The sequence below is a fragment of the Tachypleus tridentatus genome, chromosome 3 (genome assembly GCF_004210375.1).
Source record: "Tachypleus tridentatus isolate NWPU-2018 chromosome 3, ASM421037v1, whole genome shotgun sequence".
NCBI classification, from domain to species: domain Eukaryota; kingdom Metazoa; phylum Arthropoda; class Merostomata; order Xiphosura; family Limulidae; genus Tachypleus; species Tachypleus tridentatus.
The window spans coordinates 24,325,545-24,343,777 of NC_134827.1; the positions used below are offsets into that span (position 1 = coordinate 24,325,545).

Below are 18,233 nucleotides of genomic sequence, written 5' to 3' on the forward strand. Positions count from 1 at the left end.
ATTGGGCGTAGTAAAACTGCTGTTGCAAATTTCTTAAAAGACCCTGAGGGATACAGAACGAGAATTCCAAGTGGTCGGCCCAAGAAAATTTCGTCGGCGTTGAGCAGGAGGATTCGACGGGTTGTTTGGCAAGACATCAGCCGATCGTCGAACCAGATTAAGGCCCTTACGGATGTAGAATGCAGCTCAAGAACAATAAGATGACATCTACAAGAGAAAGGCTTTAAAAACCGTAAACGTCTTCAAAGGCCACACCTCCTTCCACACCACGAAACAGCTCGGTTAAACTTCGCTGAGAAGCACCAAACATGGGACGTAGAAAAGTGGACGAAGGTTTTGTTCTCAATGAGAGAAATTTAACCTGGATGGTCCAGATGGCTTCCACCGTTACTGGCACAATAAGGATATCCCACCGGAGACATTTTCTACACGACACAGCAGAGGAGGTTCCATCATGAACTGGGGTGCTTTCTCCTTCCATGGAACAATGGAGCTTCAGGTTATACAGGGGTGTAAAACAGCAGCTGACTACATTGGCATGTTGGAAAGAGCATCCTTATTGATTGAAGGCGCTTGCTTGTGTGGAAATGACTGGATCTTTCAGCAGGACAACACTGCAATCCACAATGCCCACAGGACAAAGGACTTTTTCACGGCGAATAATGTGATTTTTTGGACCATCCAGCGTATTCGCTCGAACTGAACCCCATTGAAAATGTTTGGGGGTGGAATTTTATAGAAATGGATGTCAATTCTAAACAGTGCATGATCATCATAAAGCCATCTTCACCACTTGAAATAACATTCTAGCCAGCCTTCTGTAAATGCTTATATCGAGAAAGGGTAAGGATGTGTACTGGCTAAGTGGAACAGAAACGGTCAGGATGCATACTTGTAAAGCGAAGGAGAAAGGGTAAGGATGTGTACTGGCGAAGTGGAACAGAAACGGTCGGGATGCATACTTGTAAAGTGAAGGAGAAAGGGCACGAGATGTGTATTAATGAAGAAGTATAAGAACGGTAAGGATGTGTGCTTGTGAAGTATAAGAACGGTAAGGATGTGTGCTTGTGAAGTATAAGAACGGTAAGGATGTGTGATTGTGAAGTATAAGAAGGGTAAGGATGTGTGATTGTGAAGTATAAGAACGGTAAGGATGTGTGCTTGTGAAGTATAAGAACGGTAAGGATATGTGATTGTGAAGTATAAGAACGGTAAGGATGTGTGATTGTGAAGTATAAGAAGAGTAGGATGTGTGATTGTGAAGTATAAGAAGAAGTAGGATGTGTGCCTGTGAAGTATAAGAAAGGGTAGGACGTGTGATTGTGAAGTATAAGAAGAAAGGATGTGTGGAGATGAAGTATACAAAGATGGGCGGGGAGGATGTGTGATTGTGAAGTATAAGAGGCCGGTATGATGTGTGATTGTGAAAGTATATGAGATGATGGAAGAAATGATGTGTGACGTGTGAATGTAAGTATAAGAAATGGTAGGATGTGTGCCTTGTGAAGTATAAGAAGAATGGGATGTGTGATTGCGAAGTATAAGAAGGAGGTAGAGATGTGTGATTGTGAAGTATAAGAATGGGTAGGATGTGTGCCTGTGAAGTATAAGAACGGTAAGGATGTGTGCTTGTGAAGTATAAGAAGTGTAAGGATGTGTGCTTGTGAAGTATAAGAGAAGGGTAAGGATGTGTGATTGTGAAGTATAAGAAGGGTAAGTATGTGTGATTGTGAAGTATAAGAAGGGTAAGGATGTGTGATTGTGAAGTATAAGAAGGGTAAGGATGTGTGATTGTGAAGTATAAGAAGGGTAAGGATGTGTGCTTGTGAAGTATAAGAAGGGTAAGGATGTGTGCTTGTGAAGTATAAGAGAAGGGTAAGGATGTGTGCTTTGAAAGGGTGAAGGAGTGTTCTGGTGACTTGGAACAGAAGATGTAAAGATGAACAAGGTTCCACAGTAGCGTAGGCAGCATGAGCTCAACATCACAATGTCCTTGTTGAAAAGTGACACTTACAACAGCAGATTAAATGCTGGGTAGTGACTAACTACTGCTGTGTCAAGGAGGTCCACAAGTCATGACTGGAATATAATAAAGCAGGCTACATAACAGCCTGTGAGGTTGGATCTTGTTCAGCTCCATTCTATAGATCATTTGATTGGAAAGTGGCAGCCATTTTCTCTGTAAGATTTCTTTATTTCTTTTCAAGACAACCTAAAGCCGTTGAAACTGCCTTTCCCTCTTACACTATTACGTTTCATCTATCCTTATAGGTTCTCCAATTCTGGTCTATAGTTTGTAGTTAAGAAAAATCCACTGAAATCACGGTAATAACTTTCATCGTACGAAATAAGATTTTAGGACCTTTTCAAAACGTATCTGGTGATATTAATAATATAATATTATAAGAAAAGTTATTTTGAAAATGCATAGGTGTATTTAAAAAAATAGATTGCATAGATAACACAAGTTTTGTAAATACAAGCGTTTTGACTTTGATACGCTTGAGATTTCCAGTCCAAGTACAATTCGATTCTAAGCTCTAAACAAACGTGTAGGTGTTTATCAGCTGAATAAATCACAATTCGATTACATTCAATTCGCTTCTACGCTCAAGCGAACCCTAGTCGAACTTAACATTTATAGCAGGAGACCAGATGACCTTAAGGACTTAAAGGTAAGATAACCGTTTCGGTTCTTTCGAATCACGGAATCTTAAAGCTCTACGTTGCAATGATTGTCCTAAACACTAAACTTTAACTAACTCAACGTATGTCCCAAACACTGAATTTTAATTAACCCAAGGTATGTCCCAAACACTAAACTTTAACTAACCCAACATATGTCCCAAACACTCAACTTTCACTTATCCAACATATTTCTCAAACACTAAATTTTAACTAACCCAACATACGTCCCAAACACTAAACTTTAACTAACCCAACGTATGTTATAAACACTGAACTGAAATAACTAATCCAATACATGTCCCTGACACTAAACTTTATCCCACCATACCTTACATCTTCGAGTTCATAAAACACATCTTTTGAAACATCGTTGATGTAAATCCGGACATATGGAGAATCGAGATAATCCATTGTTAGATGTTCAGGGAAGGCACGAACGAACAAAGTTTTGATCGTGTCTAGAGTCGTCAGTTCGTGTGGAAGAACAGAACGTTTCGTTTCTTTTCCACACTGGAGAAAAACTGAACCTACAAAGAACACAGTGGCACATATTAATATAACATATATCGTTGAACTCATGAAAAACATCTTTAGATATACATGAGTAGCGAACTACTCAACGTATGCCGTACGTTTCACTTTTTTGTGATGTAAACAACAGAATTTCAAACTATGCATAGTATGAAATACGTCTGTACTTAAACCTTTATTATCTCTTGAGTTAAGAATGCCAAATGGTGTTTGCTGAATTTTTACGTTACAACTTGAAACAAAAAATTATTCCGCAATTTATTTAAGGAAGGTACGTTATATTTCTATTTGAAAAGTTTGCTAAGTGTTTATATTATCTTAAGTCTTTATAATATGATTATTGTGCTTGCTACACAGTTGGCAAAACTTCATTCTAATGATATCAAGTGAGAAATGCACCCTGACGACACCGCTCAATGTGTTAATGGTTGTTTCACAGCGCTAGAAATCAGGTTTTGGTACCCGTGGTGGGCAGATAGTCCGTCATGTAGCTTTGTGAATCATTTCAAAACAAACAGAGATCTATACAGTGATAACGACACATCACTATAATGATGCATAAGTGATTAATAAATTGACAAAATAAAAAAAAATCGAGTTGTTTCGACAGGCCACGCTTATCATGCTCCAGCGATGGAGTGAAACAAAACCAGAGAACCGGAGAACTAATTAAAACATTTTTTTTTCGATACCACGGTTCTACTATGGATGAGAACTAAACTCGATTATAGTATCTTCGTCAGCACGTACAACAAAGTAGAGTGTACGTAGGTAATCACGAGCACTTTGTTCTATGTAAGCCCATTCGGGGTCAAAAACGCAATACGATTTTTGTTTTGTTTGTTTTTGAATTTCACACAAAGCTACTCGAGGGCTATTTGTGCTAGCCGTCCCTAATTTTGCAGTGTAAGACGAGAGGGAAGGCAGCTAGTCATCACCACCCACCGTTAACTCTTGGGCTACTCTTTTATCAACGAATAGTAGGATTGACCGTAACTTTATAACGCCACCACGACTGAAAGGACGAGCATGTTTGGCGCGACGGGGATGCGAACCCGCGACCCTCGGGTTACGAATCGCACGCCTTAACGCGCTTGGCCAAACGCTGTAAGAAGTTTCAAGAAAGGCACTTATAAGAAAGGTACTTACAAGAAAGGTTCTTATAAGAAAGTGAATTTATAACCAATATCTGATTCATATTTAACAAAGGTTTTCAAAACTCTTGTTTTACATAAAATAGTCTCCCACTAAGACAGCGGTACTTCTACGGATTTACAACGCTAAAATTAGGGGTTCGATGTGGCTTTGCTACAAGAAAAAACAACACACAGACACACTCGAAAAATAATTACTTTTGTTAGTCATGCTAACAAAATTTCTCAGTTCTTAATTAATTAAGCGAAGAGTAAAAAGCTAAACAAACCAAGACAGATATTGTACTGTAATTTGTTTTAAACTAAAGGTGATTTAACATTTTGAAAAAAATAAGATAATTTCACATCTATTTTACCGCTAACTGTATAAATAATTTATAAGTCGGAACTTACCATTCTCAGCAAGTAGTTGTGGCTGGGAGAAACCTGACAAAACACAAAAAGAAATACATTGAGTTTATTGTGCAATGAAGTACATTCAACGTTGGGAAACAAAATCCAGCATTCCTGTCACATAGACTATCGAATGATACGTTCCTTAGGGACATAGACTGTTGAATGATACGTTCCTTAGGGACATAGACTGTTGAATGATACGTTCCTTAGGGACATAGACTGTTGAATGATACGTTCCTTAGGGACATAGACTGTCGAATGATACGTTTCTTAGGTACATAGATTGTCGAATGATACGTTTCTTAGGGACATAGATTGTCGAATGATACGTTTCTTAGAGACATAGAGTGTCGAATGATACGTTCTTTAGAGACATAGACTGTCGAATGATATGTTCCTTAGGGACATAAAATGTCGAATGATACCTTTCTTAGAGACATAGACTGTCGAATGATACGTTCCTTAGGGCCATAGACTGTCAAATGATACGTTCTTTAGGGACATAGACTGTCGAATGATACGTTTCTTAGGGACATAGACTGTCGAATTATACGTTCCTCAGGGTCATAGACTGTCGAATGATACGTTTTTTAGGGACATAGACTGTTGAATGATAAGTTCCTTAGGGACATAGACTGTCAAATGATACGTTCCGTAGGGACATAAACTGTGGAATGATACGTTCCTTAGGGACATAGAATGTCGAATGATACGTTCCTTATGGTCATAAACTGTCGAATGATACGTTCCCTAGGGACATAAACTGTCGAATGATACGTTCCTTAAGGACATAGACTGTTCAATGATACGTTCCTTAGGGACATAGACTGTCGAATGATACGTTTCTTAGGGACATAGATTGTCGAATGATACGTTCCTTCGGGTCTTGCTAGTACCTTGGACATAGTGTATTGTGAATTAAGGTATTTGGAGTTTTCAATGTAAAATGCATCTCATGTAACTCATAAGAGAGACGTAATTATCGTACACTGTTCAGTGTTGAATTAGAACAGTGCACTCGCTTCTAGTCAACTCGCATGGATGTGGTTCCCTGGACAGCAAGAAACGGCAGTGAAAAACTTGATAACACATTTATGTTCATTGTTAATTAGATGAAGAGACACTGGATTACCATAAGAGAATTACAGTTAAAATACATCTTCGAATATGCTGTGGCGTATGGTTTTCTTTCAGTTACAGAAGCACCTTGAGTGTGATAATAAATTTATTTAGCAATAAGTTACAGAAGCACGTTGAGTGTAAAGTAACATATTTCTATAACATCAGTTACAGAATTTCGTTGAGTGTAATATTACACATTTCTATAGGATCAGTAACACAAGTGCTTTGAGCTCAAAGTTACATATTTCTATAGCATGTAACGGATTTACTGTTATACGTTTATTTTAATACCCACACTTATTTCAGTACAATTTTCTTCTTTTTGTGTATGACATATATTCTTGACTGTGTATTGCACCAGTCCCGCTTGTTCTCGAAATTTGTAGAAGATTCTTGAGAGTGAGAATCAACAATATTTGTTTTACGAAAATGTGCTAGAACATTTTGAAATTTCGAGAATCTCTTGTGATTCATATAAAAGCAGCTTCGTAGACGAGAGACAGGGGAAGAAAAGTATTATTAGTCCACTACAGTCAGTGTGTTATAGGTCTTGAAAGCTATAACTGTGATTAACGCTTATTAATTGGAAAAAAAAACTACAGAATTGAACCAGGAACGTTTATAGATTTCAAACACTACAAACCGTTCAACTTCAGTGAATAACTTCGGAGGTTAGTATTTCTACGAGGACATTATACATTGTTGTCGCGAAAGCTTACGGATACTCCAAGCAAGCCAGCAGTCAAATGAAATCGATAATTGTATCAACAAATAATCAATTTGCTTGTCGTGGGCCTGGATCATGGATAAAACATTTAGTTCTTGACCGGATATAATAACCAGTATTACCTGCATGTTTGTAAAACTCTTGTATATAAACTGTCATTTGTAATAACTGTTATTATAAATTGTATTGTTGTTTGTATATTAAAATATATTTGTGTTAAAAATAAAAATCGTGTGTATCAATCTTGTTGCCAAATACTATAAATTTGATTCACATTAAGAGTTAATTAATTACCAAATTTAAATTTCTGGTTATTTTAAATAGTAATACGTTAACATACGTAACATAATAAATCGGAGACTCGTCCGATATAAATTATAATACGTAACAAGTATCAGTTATAAAATAACGCTGAACATAAAGTTGCACATTTCCATAGGATCAGTTACAGAAGTGAACCGAGTTTAAATTTTCACATATCTACGGAACGTTTTTCATCATTGAAGCGAAAGCTCTGTTCAACCGTCTCAACATGCTTTAATATTAAAAAACACAACAGAATGCGTCACTGTAAACATATCTTACGCGCTTTATGATCAAAGACGGTGTTCTACTACCGAACAAAACAAATATTGTTTATTGCAGACAGGATAAAATAGGATTCTCTTCAGATTTTCTATATACTTAATAAAAAAATGACCGGATTATTGAAAAATATCGACTTTTGCGATTGCTGATGAATTACACTCATCGTCTAGTTAATTAAAAAAACTACTGAAAATACTGAATCATATACTTTATAAAAATTGCAAATAATTGGGAAATGTTTGGTGTAATAGCTAAAAGTATAAAAAAGATCCATACATCAAAATGTGGATAACAGTAGGTAAATACTGACATATTAAAATGCTAGTATGTGACTTTATTTATCATGGTACAAGAGCTTTAATAAATATAAAAAAAAAAAAACATTTATGATAACTTTACTGAATAATGTAAAGAACAACAATAAAAACTTGAGGGCGGCTCCTTTGGTTTTTACAATTGAATAGGACACAAGAGGTTCGTCTCCTGATGTATCCACTACAGTTTTTTTTCGTTTATTGAATTTCGTGCATAGCTACACGAGCGCCATCTGCGTCAGCCGTTCATAAGTTAGCAGTGACAGACTAGAGGGAAGGCAGCTAGTTATCACCACCCACCGCCAACTCTTGGGCTTCTATTTTACCAATTAATAGTAGAATTGATCGTCACGTTATAACGCCCCCACGGCTGAAAGAGCGAGCATGTTTGGTGCGACGGGGATTCGAACACGCGATCCTAAGATTGCGAGTTGAGCTCTATAACCAAGACAAGCCCTAGAAGTAAAAGACTAGTTGTAAAACAGCCAGGAGTTACACTACCCACCGCCTACGCTTGGGCTACTCTTTACCAACGAAAAGTGGAATTGACTGTTATACTATAACGTCTACACAGAGGAAAGAGCATGTGGCTTCGGTGACAGGATTCGAACCCATTGCCCCGAAATTGTGAATTGAGAACCCTAATAAACAGGCCATGCAAGGTCCCCAAATTTTGATTCACAGTTCATTTCAACGAATATCAAAGTCGTGAATTAGATAGATTATATCAGCAAATTGACTGAATATCAAGAATTACTCAATTTGTTGTTGCCAGGATTACAGTTTAAGTCTTTTTGTTTAAAGTTATTAACGACACTGATTACAGCAAATCGCATAACAAAAACATCTTAACCAACCATAAAGACCTTTTAACAAAATTTTAAAATTGTGGCTTGCAAATCGAACGGTTTTTTTTTTTAAACGGCGATAACATACACACACAGAAAACGAATAAAATATGTCATGGAATATACCAGTCGTTTCAGCTGTTTTAAAATTGTAGTGTTTGTAGTAAATCGAAATAAAAATTCAGATTTCTGTATTTTAAAAGGGACGTTGCTATATATCCTGTTTCCTTAACACAGTAATTTAAAACGTTTCTTATTTCATAAGATAAATATTCTAACAGCATCCATATATTTCCTTTGAAAGTAACAACATGAATGTTTAAGAAGGGTGAAAACAGTGTTATGAAACACGCTTGTCTACCAATAAGAAGTAGTTACGAAATTTAAAATAACATTTGAAGCTCTTCTGATTGGTGGAGAAGAGGCATTAACGCGGACGTTACCGTAAACAAAGGTCATAAAGAAACACGAGGGTGTTCCTGATATTGAAAGATATAATAATTTATTATCGCTTTCAAAGTCACCTTAAGCGCAAAAAATAAATAAATGAAGATTTCAGTTTGGTCCAAGGTATTGGTAATTCAATAAGTAACTTATACAAACGTATAACTGTTTATAAAATTTTGTTTGTTAAAAAATTGGAGATGAGTTTCTTTATAAAATTATATCTGTTTTAAAGTGCAAACCAGCGAGATATGATATCAGAGTAAATCATTTTTCACACTTCACAAAACTACCAGAGAAATTATTTCCTGTTCCAACAGACGTTATGATATTACAGGAAGAAAATCCTCCCATTTTACAGAATTAATAAGAGTTTCCTGTTTCAACAGACATTCAAATATCGAAACACGGATCCTCAGGAAAAACATATTTCCACAGCGCCAATATAAAGAAAAAGTTTTTCTCTGAAGTCTGTGCGAATGTATTTGATTGACTTACTTGTGTATTAAAGTATGACACGAGACCATACTTCATAGAAATCCCGACGGAACACACTAATAAACATTAACGTGTTGGTCGTTTTGGTAACTGTGACTATAAACGATTTGTTTGTTTTTAATTTCGCGCAAAGCTACACGAGGACTATCTGCGCTAGCCGTCCCTAATTTAGCAGTCTAAAACTAGAGGGAAGGCAGCTAGTCATTACCACCCACTGCCAACTCTTGGGCTGCTCTTTTACCAACGAATTAACAGTCATACTACAAAGTCCCCATTGGTGAAAGAGCAAGCATGTTTGGTGTGACGGGGATTCGAACCCAAAACCCTCGGGTTACGAGTCGAGTGCCTTAACACACCAGGCCATGCTTGGCCCGACTATGAACGAAATGGTGATATATTGTTTAAAGTTGTTTTTGTTGACGAAGTATCTTAATTTGCATGAACTGAACCTTTAGAAAGCCTTTTCTTAAGTTTAATGCCCTCCGCTAATACAGCGGTATGTCTCCGGATTTACAACGCTAAAATCAGGGGTTCGATTCCCCTCGGTGGGCTGAGCAGATAGCCCTTTGTGGCTTTTCTATAAGAAAAACACACAAAAACACACTTAAGTTTAAATTGAAGGCGATTGGTAATTTTGTAAATACACTTACAGAGTTCTCAAGAAGACAAACCGAACACTTGGTTAACCAATATGTAACTTTAAAACACAAATTAAACTCACAAGAATGGTACTATAACACTTGAAAACATCTTCTGTGATGTTTTAAGTCCGTTTTAGTTACACTTTGACATCCTTCTAGCCCAAGGTCCTTATCTAACAAGAAATTGTAGTAAGTAAATTAGTAACATTGTGGTATCCTCTAGCCCAAGGTCCTTATCTAACAAGAAATTGTAGTAAGTAAATTAGTAACATTGTGGTATCCTCTAGCCCAAGGTCCTTATCTAACAAGAAATTGTAGTAAATAAATTAGTAACATTGTGGTATCCTCTAGCCCAAGGTCCTTATCTAACAAGAAATTGTAGTAAATAAATTAGTAACATTGTGGTATCCTCTAGCCCAAGATCCTTATCTAACAAGAAATTGTAGTAAATAAATTAGTAACATTGTGGTATCCTCTAGCCCAAGGTCCTTATCTAACAAGATTGCAGTAAACTCATTAGTATCATCGTGTCATCCCTCTAGTCCAAGGTCCTTATCTTACAAGAACTTGCAGTATCATTAGTAATACTGTAGCATCCATCTAGCCCAAGGTCCTTATCTTATAAGAAGTGCAGTATCATCAGTAACACTGTAGTATCCATCTAGCCCAAGGTTCTTATTTTAAAGAAATTGAAGAAAAGTCATCATTAGAACTACGGTATTCCTCTAACCAGAGGGTCTTGTCTAAGAACATGTGACAGTAAACTGAAATTTGTGGAGGTTTAAAGGTAAGGTAAACTAAAGTTTATGGGTGTTGACGGTTAGTTAACTAACACAGATAATTACTAAAAATAACAACAGATGTTTTAGTTTTCACGTCAGATTTTTTAGACACACAATGGAGTTGTTTTTACTCGATGAAAAATACTTACTTCAAGCCAATCAAAAAATCGGATACCACAACGTGTTCGATTAGAAATAAATAATTTAATTTTGATTTACAAATAAGGAAAGCAGTTATGTTCCACAACTCAAATAAATGTGCGAGGCTTTTCTTGACTGCCAAGTATGAAAATAGCTCTTTAAGAACGTCAATAATCCAATTATCCAAGCGAATATAGGACCAAATACACAAGAAAGTGTTTGTCGTCGAAAATACTCTCGTAGGAAAGAGTTTTCATAATATACTTTAATCGATAATCGATCGAAGAAAATATAAAAAAGATGATATGATCGTCACTATGCCCATGTACGTGAAGTGATTCGAGAGGACTAACCCAGACCACGACAGCTGAACGAGTCAGTAAGAAGACAGGAACTGTCACAGAAATATGCATGAATACAGATGTAAAAAGTCTAGCGATGTGATTGAAAGCAATCAGTATAAGCTAATAAAACTGAAAAAAGTGTACTTTGGATTCACAGCTTTCGACTGTAAATAGAAGAAAAATACTTTAAGCCCAGAATAGCAAACATGAAATACATAAAATTAGTTTCAAGAAATGTTAAACTACAATTTACACTTCATCAAATCCCAAAGACAGAGTGACTGTGTGAATAAACCTAATATCTGATTCATTTAAACACCTTCAATACTATGTCATCTTATGTCTTTAGTACCACTTTTCAATAATGTAAATATTTCTACCACTATCACTCTATTCCCATATCTACCTCTGACATTCCACCTTTTCTAAATACCTACACCTAATTCTGTCATTCCACCCTTACCTTCCTACTGTCATTTAAGGTTTATAATACTCTTGTCAATCTATACTGACTGTTACAACTATCACTCCAATCTTACCTAGATTCGGACCCTTACTATTTTCACATCTTTCTTATCCTATGCAGTAATCTTTCGTCTTATTTTTCCACCCTTTACAAACTTATGTCACTCTTTATCTCATCTTACGTTTTAAGTTTTGTGTCCCTCATAACTTTTTAACACCTTTTGTTTCTAAGTAACCACCTAGCAAAACCACACGGTATTTCTGTCTTCTTGTTCCCCCTACTGGGATAGCGGCAAATTTACAACGCTGAAATCAGGAGTTCGATTTCACTTCAGTGGACACAGCAAATAGCCCGATCCGGTTTTACTACAAAAAAAAATACATCCTGTCTTCTTTAAGTGTTCTTACTGCAGTTTCTCCACCTGTTATAAACACATTCCATATTTGTACCATGTAGTAGTTGTTGTTTTAAATTAAGCACAAAGCTACACAATGGGCTATCTGTGCTCTGCCCACCACGGGTATCGAAACCCGGACTTTAGCGTTTTAACTCCGCAGACATACCGCTGAGCCACTGGGGGGCTGTACCATGTAAGTGAAAAATGTACAGTTAATGTTTTTCAGAAACCATATTTCACTATATATATTTTACACTCAACAGCACGTCTTCTCGTATGGTACACACAATAAATCCAGTTTCTTTAATATCTCTCCATACAACGTTCGTTTCAATTGAGCAATTAGCATTGAAAAATGACACTAAACTTGAAGCAATTCATCTCAACAATGATGTTCTTACATATCAAAATACGGTCGAGTTGAAAAACGGAACCTAACCGAAATTCGAACAGTGCATTAGTTCAGGACATTTTACAAACGTATAGTATAATTAAAAACTGTTGGCCTTTGCACGAGGTAAATTCGAGAAAGAATCACAGTGGTTATATTAACTAATATATAACTGTAAACAAAATATATTTTGTTATAATTATTTTCAGATATTTTTTCTATTTCAATATATTTGCATATTGCAGAATTAATGGTTAGAAGTATTAATAAAGGATCAGATCATATATTAGCATACTACAGTTAAAGAAGGAGGAATATTTACAAATTCTCCTTAAAGATGAAGTTATGTTTTTCGTTTTATAGCCAGACATATTACTTTAAACTTTGATCTTACACTAAATACGTTTACTTAGTTCACTGCTTTTAATCAGTATATTTATTCATATTTGTTATGACGATCCTATGACGCATAAAAACATTTTTGTGACTATTGAAGATTACCTGTTTAAATTAACTCGGATGAAAGTGTGTTCCTTCAGTATAGACTAAAAGTTTATATACGTTGTGATGCATAGTTTTAAAAAATAGCTCTTAAAAAAAAGCCAATACTATACACTAGTCATATTTTGTCTGAGCAAGAGGCTGTGTAGGCCCGGCATGGCCAGGTGGTTTAAGGTACTCGACTCGTAATCCGAGAGTTGCAGGTTCGAATACCCGTCACACGAAACATGCTTGCCCTTTCAGCTGTATGGGCATTATAATGTGACAGTAAATCCCACTATTCGTTGGTAAAAAGAGTAGTCCAAGAGTTGGTGGTGGGTGGTGATGACTAGCTGCCTTCCCTCTAGTCTTATACTCCTACATTAGGGACGGCTAGCGCAGATAGCCCTCGTTTAGCTTTGCGCGAAATTCAAAACAAACAAGAGGCTGTGCTACTACATTTATTTCAAGCAACAAGAAATTATCAATAACATCTGAGTAAATCTATGAAGTATTCTGCAAAATTTCAAATCTCTACATTATAGTTTGGAAAATTTCGAAATTCCACATTGTCTGTTAAAATATAGTTCCAAAAGTTTCTAAGTTATGTTCTGTAAAAAGTTAGAAATTCTGCATTGTGCTTTGGAAATGTTCAAGATGTGACTTCATTAGGTTTTTAATTTTTTTAAAAAATTTGACTACTTTGTGAGATGTCTCAAAGTTTTATATTGTGTCGCGTTCGTTTGGCCTAATTTCCCCCAGCGAACACTTGTTACTGAGAAACGAATATCTTTTTATTCAGCGTTAATTTGTAACATCGAAGAACGTTTAAAATTAGGCTAAAGACCGTGTGTTAATACCAAAGGTGGGCAGAGCACAATTATAGCCAGCTGTGTAGTCTTGTTCTTAATTAGAAACAAATCTAAATAAAAATTGAAATATAATAAGCTACAGTAGTGTCCTATGCTTAAGATATGAAGTATCCAATGGTTACTTATAACATTGAATAAATCTCTTGACATAGAGGGCTTTCAGCATGTTCTTCTTAAAAACGCCACTAATAACACGTCAAAATAAAAAAAATCAGTATAACCCAGTGTTTTTTTTTAGAAAACCCGTGGCACAGTGGCATGTCTGCTGATTTACAACGCTGAAAACCAAGTTTCGATACCCGTGGTGGGCAGAGCACAGATAGTCCCGTGTGTACCTTTGTGCTTAACTGCAAACAAATAGGAACTTCCGACAGGTGGAGCTTCCTCCACTGTATTTTGGTCTAAAATAGATTTTTGAACCTATTTGTTTTCCAACATTGTCACTAATGATAATGTACAGTTTATTTTACGTATAACAATAATTGCTTTTTCTTGAATGTTAACGTAAAGCCTCACAGAAATATCTGTTTTATTTTAGTAATTCGATATCTAAATCTTGAAGTATGTTCCTACCTTCGTGATATGTAAAAAGTTACATCACTATAAGTATTTATAACAAAAACTAATTCTTACTCTCGCTTTGTACTCTTAAATCACGTCAGTCAAAAGTCAAAACATTTGAAAAAAACCTGCATCAAGATCTCTCAAATACAACATGGACGTTACAAGTATATAACTCACTACGGTTACAAGTAGGACATCTAACGAACCTTGCATTACTGGGAAGAACTTGGTAAAAATAGGAATATCAGAGGAGATTGGGGCAATAAATGCCCAATAATAATGTTTTATAAGGATAATAACAGTTCTGCATTTCTCTAACAGAAGAACCGAGCACAAGGCGCCAACAAAAACTGTTACAACAATAGTTTGCCTTGAATATTGTGAAAATATTATCTTAAAAGGTATATTGAACGATGTTTTATGATAACAACAAAGTAACGTATTAAAACTATTTTAAATTTACAAATGACTGGACTTCAGAATAAGGTTAACTTTACTTTTATCACTTACAAGTTGTACGTTCTTGAGACCTAGGTGGAGATCTGGTTGTTGGGATTGTTGGCCGTCCTTTCGAAGGTCGATGAAACCCAGTGGCTGAAGTTTCAACTTCAGACATAACACCTGAATCGCCTTCGTACATACCAGCAAGAAGCTGGTTGGGACGCTGAACTCTCTGGCGGTTCTGCGAAAAGATAAACTTGCAGTAAAAATTAAAATCTCTCAAAGTTTAACTTTTTTTTTCTATACGTGTTGAAGTAAATCAAGTTGTTCAGGGAAAAAAATTGTTTTTTGGAAGGAGTCAAAATTATTTAGCTTAATTTTTGTTCGTAATTAAGCGAACAGCTACACAATGGGCTATCTGTGCTATGCTCACCAGGGATATCAAAACAGTTTTTAGAGTTATAAAAGGTTCATCAGAGTTTAGAGTTTTTATCCAGATTTTGAAGCAAAACAAGTGGTTCTAGGAAAAAATGTTTTTTTTTGGAAGGATTTAAAATTCTTGAACGTTTAATTTACAAACTGGTGGAACATCTAACGTACATGTATGTAGGGAAAAATTCTTACTTTATGCATATCTCTTTCAGACACTCGATATTTATTTCCCCATAAATGGAAATTAGTTTCAATCCAGTCATGTTTTAGTAACACATATATTTATAATACTGATTTCATAACGTGGATGTTAACCACTTTATCTAGTGTAAACCCTCTTTCTAATAAATGCCTCCCTCCTTTCCACATAGCGGCTCAGCGGTAAGTGTAATAAATGATTTTAACGTTAAAAACTGGTTTTCGTTACCCATAGTGGGCACACGACACACAGCCTAATTTGTAGCTCTACGCTTAACAATAAATAAACAATTCCTAATAAATGTTCCAAACTAATTATTTGCTAACTTATGGCACACGACACATAGCCTAACTTGTAGCTCTACGCTTAACAACAAATAAACAATTCCTAATAAATGTTCCAAACTAATTATTTGCTAACTTATGGCACACGACACATAGCCTAACTTGTAGCTCTACGCTTAACAATAAATAAACAATTCCTAATAAATGTTCCAAACTAATTATTTGCTAACTTATGGCACACGACACATAGCCTAACTTGTAGCTCTACGCTTAACAATAAATAAACAATTCCTAATAAATGTTCCAAACTAATTATTTGCTAACTTATGCACACGACACATAGCCTAACTTGTAGCTCTACGCTTAACAATAAATAAACAATTCCTAATAAATGTTCCAAACTAATTATTTGCTAACTTATGCACACGACACATAGCCTAACTTGTAGCTCTACGCTTAACAACAAATAAACAATTCCTAATAAATGTTCTAAACTAATTATTTGCTAACTTATGGCACACGACACATAGCCTAACTTGTAGCTCTACGCTTAACAACAAATAAACAATTCCTAATAAATGTTCTAAACTAATTATTTGCTAACTTATGGCACACGACACATAGCCTAACTTGTAGCTCTACGCTTAACAATAAATAAACAATTCCTAATAAATGTTCCAAACTAATTATTTGCTAACTTATGGCACACGACACATAGCCTAACTTGTAGCTCTACGCTTAACAATAAATAAACAATTCCTAATAAATGTTCCAAACTAATTATTTGCTAACTTATGCACACGACACATAGCCTAACTTGTAGCTCTACGCTTAACAATAAATAAACAATTCCTAATAAATGTTCCAAACTAATTATTTGCTAACTTATGCACACGACACATAGCCTAACTTGTAGCTCTACGCTTAACAACAAATAAACAATTCCTAATAAATGTTCTAAACTAATTATTTGCTAACTTATGGCACACTCACAGATTCGGACACTAATATTCTACCAGTTATTTAATGTTTCTAACTTCCACATCCACCCAACTTCTCATCCGTATTAGAGAACGTGTAGTCAAGAAATGTAACGAGAAAGAACTGCAAAGTTTATTAGTTCAAAGCTAGACAACAGGATATCTATGTTTTATCCATCGAGAATGTCAAATTTAAGTGCATGTCAGAAATTATGCCTTTATTAAAAGTCGTTTGAAAACGTCTTTTGTGCATATTGTTGGGTAAGTCTTACAGTGATGCTAAAACTTCTGAGGTTTCATGGTTCAAGCCCTGTTGCCACAAAACGTGCTTTGCACTTTGTGGCCGTGGCTACATTAGAAGAGTAACAGTCAGGATTCAACAGCAGTACAAAGGTTGTCTGTCAATGGATGCTGTTAATTAACTGCTTCCCTTACAGCCTACAGCCCGGCACGGGCCAGATGGTTTAAGGCGTTCGACTCGTAATCCGAGGGTCGCAGGTTCGAATCCCCGTAGTACCAAACATGCTCGCCCTTTCAGCCGTGGGGGCATTATAATGTGACGGTCAATATCACTATTCGTTGGTAAAAGAGTAGCCCAAGAGTTGGCGGTGGGTGGTAATGACTAGCTGTCTCCCCTCTAGTCTTACACTGGAAAATTATGGACGGCTAGGGCAGATAGCCCTCGTGTAGCTTTGAGCGAAATTCAAAAAACAAACAAACCCTTCTAGCCTTTTAGTCCACAATCAGAGTCAAATATGTTGGTATTGCCCTCTTGTAGCTTTTCGCTTATTTCTGAAACAACAGGCTCGTATACTTAAGTTTTAAATCAGTTGACAACAAATATTCAAAATAGTTACTTGAAAAGATGGAGTTTTTCACTTCTAGTTTGAGGTTCGTCTTTTGCGTGCCTCCTGCTTGAACATCGGTAAGTCTACTGATTTACAACGCTAAAATAAGGGGTTCGATTCCCCTCGGTGGGCTCAGCGGATAGCCCGATGTGGCTTTGCTATAAGGAAACACACACACACAAACATACATCCTTCTTTTGTGACTTAAATCTTAAAATACATTACTACAAAACACTAAACTTAGATCGCGCATTACGTTTTGTTTGTTTTGAATTTCGCGCAAAGCCATTCGAGGGTTATCTGGCTAGGCGTCCCTAATTTACAAGTGTAAGACTAGAGGGAAGGCAGCTAGTCGTCACCACCTACCGCCAACTTTTGGGCTACTCTTTTACCAACAAACAGTGGGATTGACCGTCCTATTATAACGCCCCCACGGCTGAAAGGGCGAGCATGTTTGGTGTGACCGGGATTCGAACCCGCGACCCTTGGATTATGAGTCGAACGCCTTAACCCACTTGGCCATGCCGGGCCGCACGCATTACGTGCACTATGTTATCATATCACTAAATTTTTCGAACCAGTCGAGGTGATATTTAAGGCGTTTTGTAAAAGCAAAAAATTACTTATTTCTATGAAATAAAAATACAAATAGGATAATTTA

At 36.2% G+C, this 18,233-nt stretch overlaps 1 protein-coding gene across 1 annotated transcript in view; it reads right to left on the reverse strand.

Moving 5' to 3' along the window:
- Positions 1 to 18,233, reverse strand: part of LOC143247943 (coiled-coil domain-containing protein CG32809-like) — a 472,276-nt gene that overhangs the window by 62,389 nt on the left and 391,654 nt on the right. The window contains exons 5-7 of the mRNA XM_076496493.1: positions 14,899 to 15,070; positions 4,767 to 4,799; positions 3,017 to 3,215 (exon numbers count right to left, since the gene is read on the reverse strand). Coding sequence (XP_076352608.1) covers positions 3,017 to 3,215; positions 4,767 to 4,799; positions 14,899 to 15,070 — 404 coding nt within the window. The remainder of the gene's footprint in view (positions 1 to 3,016; positions 3,216 to 4,766; positions 4,800 to 14,898; positions 15,071 to 18,233) is intronic.